General features: G+C 32.2%; 1 protein-coding gene across 4 annotated transcripts; it reads left to right on the forward strand.

Moving 5' to 3' along the window:
• The first annotated feature begins 6,351 nt into the window (after nt 1-6,351).
• LOC119615611 lies at nt 6,352-10,381 on the forward strand. 4 transcript variants are annotated; one of them, XR_005232459.1, is made up of 2 exons: nt 6,352-8,157; nt 9,835-10,381. XR_005232459.1 is itself a non-coding variant. In XM_037971619.1 (2 exons), exon 2 carries the CDS (start codon nt 6,971-6,973, stop codon nt 7,295-7,297), a length of 327 nt encoding a protein of 108 aa, XP_037827547.1. In that variant the 5' UTR covers nt 6,352-6,873; nt 6,938-6,970; the 3' UTR covers nt 7,298-7,489. The 4 variants fall into 4 exon arrangements, 2 of the variants coding, with proteins under 2 accessions (XP_037827547.1, XP_037827548.1); XR_005232460.1 differs by lacking the exon at nt 9,835-10,381 and having other exon boundaries at nt 6,352-6,873; nt 6,993-7,489; XM_037971619.1 differs by lacking the exon at nt 9,835-10,381 and having other exon boundaries at nt 6,352-6,873; nt 6,938-7,489.
• The last annotated feature ends 289 nt before the right edge of the window (nt 10,382-10,670 follow it).

Genomic DNA, 10,670 nt, shown 5'->3' on the forward strand with positions numbered 1-10,670 from the left:
TTAAATAACGCTTTAATTGCAAAACTAGTGAAAATCTGTGATCAATCATATTTTCCATCAAAAGTCAGTCTTTATATGAGAAAACTAAAATCGGCCGTAGATCCTTAAATAACGCTCTAATTGCAATAGTAGTGAAAATCTGTGATCACTCATATTTTCCATCAAAAGTCAGGTTTATATGAGAAAACTAAAATCGGCCGTAAATCCTTAAATAACGCTCTAATTGTAAAACTAGTGAAAATCTGTGATCACTCATATTTTCCATCAAAAGTCAGTCTTTATATGAGAAAACTAAAATCGGCTGTAGATCCTTGAATAACGCCCTAATTGCAAAACTAGTGAAAATCTGTGATCACTCATATTTTCCATCAAAAGTCAGTCCTTATATGAGAAAACTAAAATCGGCTGTAGATCCTTGAATAACGCTCTAATTGCAAAACTAGTGAAAATCTGTGATCACTCATATTTTCCATCAAAAGTCAGTCTTTATATGAGAAAACTAAAATCGGCCGTAGATCCTTAAATAACGCTCCAATTGCAAACTAGTGAAAATCTGTGATCATTCATATTTTCCATCAAAAGTCAGTCTTTATATGAGAAAACTAAAATCGGCCGTAGATCCTTAAATAACGCTCTAATTACAAACTAGTGAAAATCTGTGATCACTCATATTTTCCATCAAAAGTCAGTCTTTATATGAGAAAACTAAAATCGGCCGTAGATCCTTAAATAACGCTCTAATTGCAATAGTAGTGAAAATCTGTGATCACTCATATTTTCCATCAAAAGTCAGGTTTATATGAGAAAACTAAAATCGGCCGTAAATCCTTAAATAACGCTCTAATTGTAAAACTAGTGAAAATCTGTGATCACTCATATTTTCCATCAAAAGTCAGTCTTTATATGAGACAACTAAAATCGGCCGTAGATCCTTAAATAACGCTCTAATTGCAATAGTAGTGAAAATCTGTGATCACTCATATTTTCCATCAAATGTCAGGTTTATATGAGAAAACTAAAATCGGCCGTAAATCCTTAAATAACGCTCTAATTGTAAAACTAGTGAAAATCTGTGATCACTCATATTTTCCATCAAAAGTCAGTCTTTATATGAGAAAACTAAAATCGGCCGTAGATCCTTGAAGAACGCTCTAATTACAAAACTAGTGAAAATCTGTGATCACTCATATTTTCTATCAAAAGTCAGTCTTTATATGAGACAACTAAAATCGGCCGTAGATCCTTAAATAACGCTCTAATTGCAAAACTAGTGAAAATCTGTGATCATTCATATTTTCCATCAAAAGTCAGTCTTTATATGAGAAAACTAAAATCGGCCGTAGATCCTTAAATAACGCTCTAATTGCAACACTAGTAAAAATCTGTGACCACTCATATTTTCCATCAAAAGTCAGTCTTTATATGAGAAAACTAAAATCGGCCGTAGATCCTTAAATAACGCTCTAATTGCAATAGTAGTGAAAATCTGTGATCACTCATATTTTCCATCAAAAGTCAGGTTTATATGAGAAAACTAAAATCGGCCGTAAATCCTTAAATAACGCTCTAATTGTAAAACTAGTGAAAATCTGTGATCACTCATATTTTCCATCAAAAGTCAGTCTTTATATGAGAAAACTAAAATCGGCCGTGGATCCTTAAATAACGCTCTAATTGCAAAACTAGTGAAAATCTGTGATCACTAGCATTCTCCATCAAAAGTCAGTCTTTATATAAGAATACTAAAATCGGCTGTAGATCCTTAAATAACGCTTCAATTGCAAAACTAGTGAAAATCTGTGATCACTCATATTCTCCATCAAAAGTCAGTCTTTAAATGAAAAAACTAAAATCGGCGGTAGATCCTTAAATAACGCTTCAATTGCAAAACTAGTGATAATCTGTGATCACTTATATTTCTTGCCAAAAATCGATTTTTATATGAGAAAACTAAAATCGGCCGTAGATCCTTAAATAACGCTTCAATTGCAAAACTAGTGAAAATCAGTGATCACACATATTTCTTACTAAAAATCGATTTTTACATGAGAAAACTAAAATCGGCCGTAGATCCTTAAATAACGCTCTAATTGCAAAACTAGTGAAAATCTGTGATCACTCATATTTCTTACCAAAAATCGATTTTTATATGAGAAAACTAAAATCGGCCGTAGATCCTTAAATAACGCTCTAATTGCAAAACTAGTGAAAATCTGTGATCACTCATATTTTCCAAACTAAAATCGGCTGACTATAGACTAGACTATAGACTAGACTATAGACTAGACTATAGACTAGACTATAGACTAGACTATAGACTAGACTATAGACTAGACTATAGACTAGACTATAGACTAGACTATAGACTAGACTATAGACTAGACTATAGACTAGACTATAGACTAGACTATAGACTAGACTATAGACTAATATAGACTAGACTATAGACTAGACTATAGACTAGACTATAGACTAGACTATAGACTAGACTATAGACTAGACTATAGACTAGACTATAGACTAGACTATAGACTAGACTATAGACTAGACTATAGACTAGACTATAGACTAGACTATAGACTAGACTATAGACTAGACTATAGACTAGACTATAGACTAGACTATAGACTAGACTATAGACTAGACTATAGACTAGACTATAGACTAGACTATAGACTAGACTATAGACTAGACTATAGACTAGACTATAGACTAGACTATAGACTAGACTATAGACTAGACTATAGACTAGACTATAGACTAGACTATAGACTAGACTAGACTAGACTATAGACTAGACTATAGACTAGACTATAGACTAGACTATAGACTAGACTATAGACTAGACTATAGACTAGACTATAGACTAGACTATAGACTAGACTATAGACTAGACTATAGACTAGACTATAGACTAGACTATAGACTAGACTATAGACTAGACTATAGACTAGACTATAGACTAGACTATAGACTAGACTATAGACTAGACTATAGACTAGACTATAGACTAGACTATAGACTAGACTATAGACTAGACTATAGACTAGACTATAGACTAGACTATAGACTAGACTATAGACTAGACTATAGACTAGACTATAGACTAGACTATAGACTAGACTATAGACTAGACTATAGACTAGACTATAGACTAGACTATAGACTAGACTATAGACTAGACTATAGACTAGACTATAGACTAGACTATAGACTAGGCTATAGACTAGACTATAGACTAGACTATAGACTAGGCTATAGACTAGACTATAGACTAGACTATAGACTAGACTATAGACTAGACTATAGACTAGACTATAGACTAGACTATAGACTAGACTATAGACTAGACTATAGACTAGACTATAGACTAGACTATAGACTAGACTATAGACTAGACTATAGACTAGACTATAGACTAGACTGTAGACTAGACTATAGACTAGACTGTAGACTAGACTATAGACTAGACTCCCCATAATACCCTCCCCACTAAATTGGCGGAGGGTATAAATATAAATATAATTAAAAATATCGGTGCAAATTAAAAAGCTTTTAATATAATTATTTTTAATCATGCATACAAATTACGCTACAGAAATTTGACAAAAGTTTGTTTTAATTATTTATGATATTATAATGCATTAAACAAGTAATAAAGTATATTCGGGCGTGACCGACCAACAGTTATGAATATTAAATGTAATATATTTTTCATAATAAAGCATTTGTCTTCAATATTACCTTGTTCCGATACATTTTAGCAATTTATGTTCCCGTTTGGACTCTATCGTGTTTTCAACAGACAGACAGACAGACAGACGGACGGACATGGCTAGATCGTCTTAGAATCTAATATGGGTCTTAGACGAATATTTTGATGTGTTACAAGCGGAGTGACAAAAACAATATACCCCCCATCTTTTTTGATGGTGGGTATAAAAATATATTGTTTTTGTAACACATCGAAATATTGGTTATAGACCTTATTAAATTCTTAGACGATCTAGCCATGTCCGTCTGTCTGTTGAAATCATGATAGGGACCACACGGGAGGAGCCAGACAGTTGAAATTTCGCATAAATATTCTTTATTACTAAGGATTGTTTGGTATTGAAAATGAGCAATATCGGTCCAATTTTTCGGATAGCCCCCATACAAGAGATCCTCCAAAAAAAGCTTTAACGGACATAACTGCTTCAGAAGTACGAGTATAGCGATGAAATTCGACATGAATAAGTTTCATATGAGCCAAAATCTTTCTACCAAATTTTTTAAGGATTGGTCCATAATTGACCCTATCCCCGATATAAGGTCCCTTAAGAAAATTACAGTAACACTAATTACTGGCATAAAAATGCGAGTACAGAGATGATATTCAATGTAAACAAGATTTATATAAACCAAAATTGGTCTACAAAAAGTTATGAGGATAGGTCAATAACTGACGAGAGGTATCATATAAGATCCCCTTTGGAAAATTTGATCGGGAAAATTACTAGTACAGCGATGAAAATCTACATAAAATGTTTTCCTTATTTAAAATACGAGTATTGCGATGAAATTTGATATAAACAAGTTCTATATAAAATTAAATCTATGTAGAAAATTTTATAAGTATCGATTCATAATTGACGCATATTCAGAAAATTACTCATACGCTCACGGTTTAAAAATTGAACAAAAATATTTTGTTTTTCAAAATTTATATTTTGTTAGTTCAAAAGAGCTCGGTCCATAATTGACTTCTAAATATCACCCTGATGTTTATAGGGAAGCATTCCTTTTACGGCATACGGTTTGATGGTGGGTATATGAGATTCGGCACAGCCGAATATAACACTCTCACTAGTTATTTTTCAAGTTGAACTTTAAATATACATTAGGGTTCTATAGTTGAAACGAAAAGTCGACTTTTCGACTTTTCGACTTTTTGCATTTAGTTAAAAGTCTACTTTTCTACCTTTCGACTTTTTTCATTTTATGAAAAGTCGATTTTTTCGACTTTTCGACCTTTTTCATATATTTAAAAGTCGACTTTTAGACTTTTCGACTTTTAGTATTTTATAAATGGTCGACTTTTCGACTTTTTCCGACTTTTCGACTTTTTCCGACTTTTTTCGACTTTTTTTCGACTTTTTCCGACTTTTTTTCGACTTTTCGACTTTTTTCGACTTTTCGACTTTTTCCGACTTTTTTCGACTTTTTTCGACTTTTCGACTTTTCGACTTTTTCCGACTTTTTCCGACTTTTTTCGACTTTTTTCGACTTTTTTCGACTTTTCGACTTTTTTCGACTTTTTTCGACTTTTCGATTTTTTACGACTTTTTGACTATTTTCGACTTATTTCGACTTTTTTTCGACTAATTTTTACTTTTTTCGAGTTTTTCCGACTATTTTAGAGTTTTTGACCTCTTTTCCACTTTTTTAAAATTTTCGACTATTTTCGACTTTTTTCGACTTTTCGACTTTTTCCGACTTTTCGACTTTTTCCGACTTTTCGACTTTTTTCGACTTTCTTCGACTTTTTTTCGACTTATCGACTTTTTTCGACTTTTCGACTTTTCGACTTTTATTTACAAAGTCGACTTTTCGACTTTTTTCATAGACGATAGTCGAGTTATCGACTTTTTTGGAACAAATAGTCGACTTCGACTTTTCGACTTTTTTCGATTATTCGAAAGTCGATTTATAGAACCCGAATATACATATTATTCCTTCAAATTTCTAAGAATTTCCAATACATATTTTATATAAAGTAAAAATTTTTCTGGCAACACTGTTCGGTCACGATACACAAATATGTACATTAAAATTGCTTTGTAAAATTGCAAAGAGTTTCAAAAACTGCTGCGGCCTACCTGGACTACCTTAGGGTGAATTTAACTTCGTGCAGCACATACATATACAGAAAAAACTGCACTCTATGTTCCATTTGTTAGAAAAAAATATGATGGGAATTTCAATTTATAAATGAGGATTTTTTTTGGAACTTCTAGCCTAAGATTGGGGGCATGAGTCAAAATTTGTCTGACAACACTGATAGAATAGGACATAGTGTCTGAAATAACACCAAGTCTACTAAATAATAGTACAAAAACAAGTCTGAGGAATAAAAACGGGTTCTTCGAATTATCCTTATCCATAAATAGTTTTTTTTTCTCCTAAAATAAGGCAACAATATTTATTTTATAACATTTTGCTTTTGTATATGTTCTACAATTCAATACATTTCCTCCTAAAAGTATGCCTATTGCATTATTTCATAACATTAAGCTTTTGAATATATTACAATATGACAATTGGGGGTTTTAATTGTTGTTGCTTTTCTATACATGCACATAAAAAAAGAAGAAGAATCATTAAAAGTAGCAGAAATTTTTTAGACGCGATTAATTTTGATAAGTTTTCAAATTACAATATCATCCCCCACAAACCTATTAAATAACATAAATTTTATAGAAAAATGAAATTTACAAACTTAATTACACTTAAAATATGAAATTTTATTAGAAAACTGTGATTTAAGCACTTAAAATTGCTAATGAAAAATTCTCTAACTCGTGCACGGTCTACTCTCTACTGCTACATAATTGATTGATTTTTTTTTGTAACCACACTGGTCGAGACACACAACTACACTCCGTATATTTTGTGCACTTGGAAAATTTATATTGTACATATTGAGGTGAAGATGATAATGATGATGATGGTGATCACGATGATGAGGTTGATGATAAATAAGCAATAACTATTACTAAATGTGTGTAGTGTGGTTGGAACACTCAAGTTTTGAATGAACAAAATTAAACCAAAATAAAATACCCATAAAAAATACAGAAAAAAATAAAAAATGATAAAACAGTGAATTGTGTAAGTTGAAAAACGATGATTTTTTTGTTTTAAGTACTAATAATAATAAGTAAAGGATTTAAAGATAAGAAATTGTTATTAATATAAAGAAAACTACATGACGGAATCGGACACAAAAGATTTCGACAGCGTTTTTGTAGAGAATGCAGCAGAGGTGGCCGCCGACACTAATAACAGCAGCATTGCGGTCGATTTGGAGGTCGTGAATGTAGTGGCCGCTGGTAATAACGGAAAAAACGACATCAAAGTGTCTGAAGAGGGTGTAGCCAAATTGACATTCGGTTTTCTAGACGATATGCAAGGTGGCGATAGTAGTTTAGAACCGGGAGAGGTAAAAACACCTCCGCCCGGTTCTAGTCCAGCCACGGTTAAGGAACATACACCTTCACGTTTGGCCCAGGAAACGACCAGAGCCACCGGCTAAGCAATTATCCAAGGATACATTGGCTAAAGCTTTAAAAACTGTATCACAAATGGAAGCGGAAGCTTGTGAGGAAAAAGTACGTGCAATTTTAGAATTAGATGCCAAGAGGCGTAAAGAGGAAGTAGAGAAACGTAAATTGGAGGCTGAAAAGCGTAGGCAATCAGGAGAAACAGATTGGAATTAGAGCGTAAGCGTAAGGCTAAAGAAGAGCGTAAGAAACTAAAGAAATTAAAAAAGGGTAAGTGTTTTTTTATTTATAAATTTAAAATAATTATAAAAAATTTTATTATTTTAATCTTTAGCCCAAAGGCAGCAATAAAGCCTTAATAAGCGGGCGATGAAGATAATACTGAAACAGCTCAAAGTAAAAAGCGTTAAAATTAAAAAGGCCACTGAATCGGAAGAAAGCGAAGGTTTATGTTCTTCCGGCGCCGAAGATGATGATGAGCATGTTAGCGAAAAACAGGGCAATATATTAAATTCTGCCATTGCCATACCTTCTATGCCAGCAACACGTTATCCACCACATTTACCGCCTCCTCATATTTTAACAGAAGCATTTATGGGTGGTTTCCGTCCTATGAATCCTTTCATGCGTGCTCCCCGCCCTGACTTTTCGCATGGACGTGGTGGTGGTTTATACCAAGAGGTCGTGGTGGTATGCGTGGTGGTCGTATGCCCTTCCAAGGTTTTCGTCCACCCTTTTTTGCAGGCGTTGGTAATAGTGGCGGTGCAGCTCCTAAATTTAATGTTCCTCATGGTTCGCATGGTCTTCAGCAACAACGTCATCATCATCACCACCATACACCGCCACCTAATCGTGGCCATTCACCTATACTGCCACCATCTGCGGATTTACAGTGAGTTTTTTAATATTTTAATAATAATTTTGGACTCATTTTGCAAAAACAATAAGCTAAAGAAGTTGACAGCTAAAGAAGTTGACAGTGTTTATTTATATAAAAAGAATGCAAAAAAGTAAAGTCTTTAAATGACTTATTTTGGAAGAGAAACTAAATTTATTTGTAGATAGGTAGATAGATAGATAGATAGATAGATAGATAGATAGATAGATAGATAGATAGATAGATAGATAGATAGATAGATAGATAGATAGATAGATAGATAGATAGATAGATAGATAGATAGATAGATAGATAGATAGATAGATAGATAGATAGATAGATAGATAGATAGATAGATAGATAGATAGATAGATAGATAGATAGATAGAATATAGATAGATAGATAGATAGATAGATAGATATAGATAGATAGATAGATAGATAGATAGATAGAGATAGATAGATAGAGATAGATAGATAGATAGATAGATAGATAGATAGATGATAGATAGATAGATAGATAGATAGATAGATAGATAGATAGATAGATAGATAGATAGATAGATAGATAGATAGATAGATAGATAGATAGATAGATAGATAGATAGAGATAGATAGAGATAGATAGATAGATAGATAGATAGATAGATAGAGATAGATAGATAGATAGATAGATAGATAGATAGATAGATAGATAGATAGATAGATAGATAGATAGATAGATAGATAGATAGATAGATAGATAGATAGATAGATAGATAGATAGATAGATAGATAGATAGATAGATAGATAGATAGATAGATAGATAGATAGATAGATAGATAGATAGATAGATAGATAGATAGATAGATAGATAGATAGATAGATAGATAGATAGATAGATAGATAGATAGATAGATAGATAGATAGATAGATAGATAGATAGATAGATAGATAGATAGATAGATAGATAGATAGATAGATAGATAGATAGATAGATAGATAGATAGATAGATAGATAGATAGATAGATAGATAGATAGATGGATAGATGGATAGATAGATAGATAGATAGATAGATAGATAGATAGATAGATAGATAGATAGATAGATAGATAGATAGATAGATAGATAGAGAGATAGATAGATAGATAGATAGATAGATAGATAGATAGATAGATAGATAGATAGATAGATAGATAGATAGATAGATAGTAGATAGATAGATAGATAGATAGATATAGATAGATAGATAGATAGATAGATAGATAGATAGATAGATAGATAGATAGATAGATAGATAGATAGATAGATAGATAGATAGATAGATAGATAGATAGATAGATAGATAGATAGATAGATAGAGATAGATAGATAGATATAGATAGATAGATAGATAGATAGATAGATAGATAGATAGATAGATAGATAGATAGATAGATAGATAGATAGATAGATAGATAGATAGATAGATAGGTAGATAGATAGATAGATAGATAGATAGATAGAGATAGATAGATAGATAGATAGATAGATAGATAGATAGATAGATATATAGATAGATAGATAGATAGATAGATAGATAGATAGATAGATAGATAGATAGAAGATATCAAGAATATTAATATGAAACTTTAGCAGAATACCACGCTGTTTCTTCTGCTTTCTAATTCGAATTAAAATTTTCCTTTTCTTCTTTTCTCTTCCAAACAGATGGACAAAATGTAAACCAACCTTATCGTATGCATTTAATATAATAGAGAACACAATAAATTCCATAACGCTTATTCAGACGCAAAACCACACAGTTCAAATAAAGAGCCATCAGAAGAAGATTGGAATGATGAGAGCCCAGAAGCTGATAATAAACAAGATGATGATGATCATCATAAACATAATCAACATGAACAAATACGTAAAAAAGACAAAAAGCACAAATCACTCTCGAAAGAAAAGAAAAAGTCGAAAAAACATAAAACAAAAGATTCTAAAAAATCAAAAAGGCATCGGAAAACCCTGTCTACATCATCGCTAACAGGGAAACATAAGAAAACATCAAATAAATCGAGTAGAAGAAAAATTGAAAAAATACGTAAATCCTATGGATCATCGAATAGATCAACACCCACGCAGCAGCAGCAACACGAACATTCTTCAGAGGATACAGAGATAACAAATCAGAATTTGCGGGATGGGTTAGAGAAAGAGGAGCATCCAGAGAAAGACCTGGGGGAAAAAATGCCCAATGAAGAGGAAATACGAAATAAAGTGGAAAATATTAAAAAAGAAAAAATTGAAACCACTGAATTGAAAATAGAAGATTTAACTCTAAAGGTGAAACCTTTAATTATAAAAGTGGAACCTGTAGAAGAAGAAATGGAAAAAGTACAAGAGAAATCAAAAGAAAGTCAGGTGGCTAACAAAGGTGAATTGCCAGCAGCTTTTGATATATTTGCTGAATCACCCCCGACTACACCTGGTACTTCCGTATTAAATGAAAAATCCGTAGAAAAGAAACCAGCAGAAGAGGGTAGTGTGACACACCCTTG

This window comes from Lucilia sericata, unplaced genomic scaffold (assembly GCF_015586225.1).
Source record: "Lucilia sericata isolate MDLA Ls3-8-SP2 unplaced genomic scaffold, ASM1558622v1 Contig006239F_arrow, whole genome shotgun sequence".
Taxonomy (NCBI): domain Eukaryota; kingdom Metazoa; phylum Arthropoda; class Insecta; order Diptera; family Calliphoridae; genus Lucilia; species Lucilia sericata.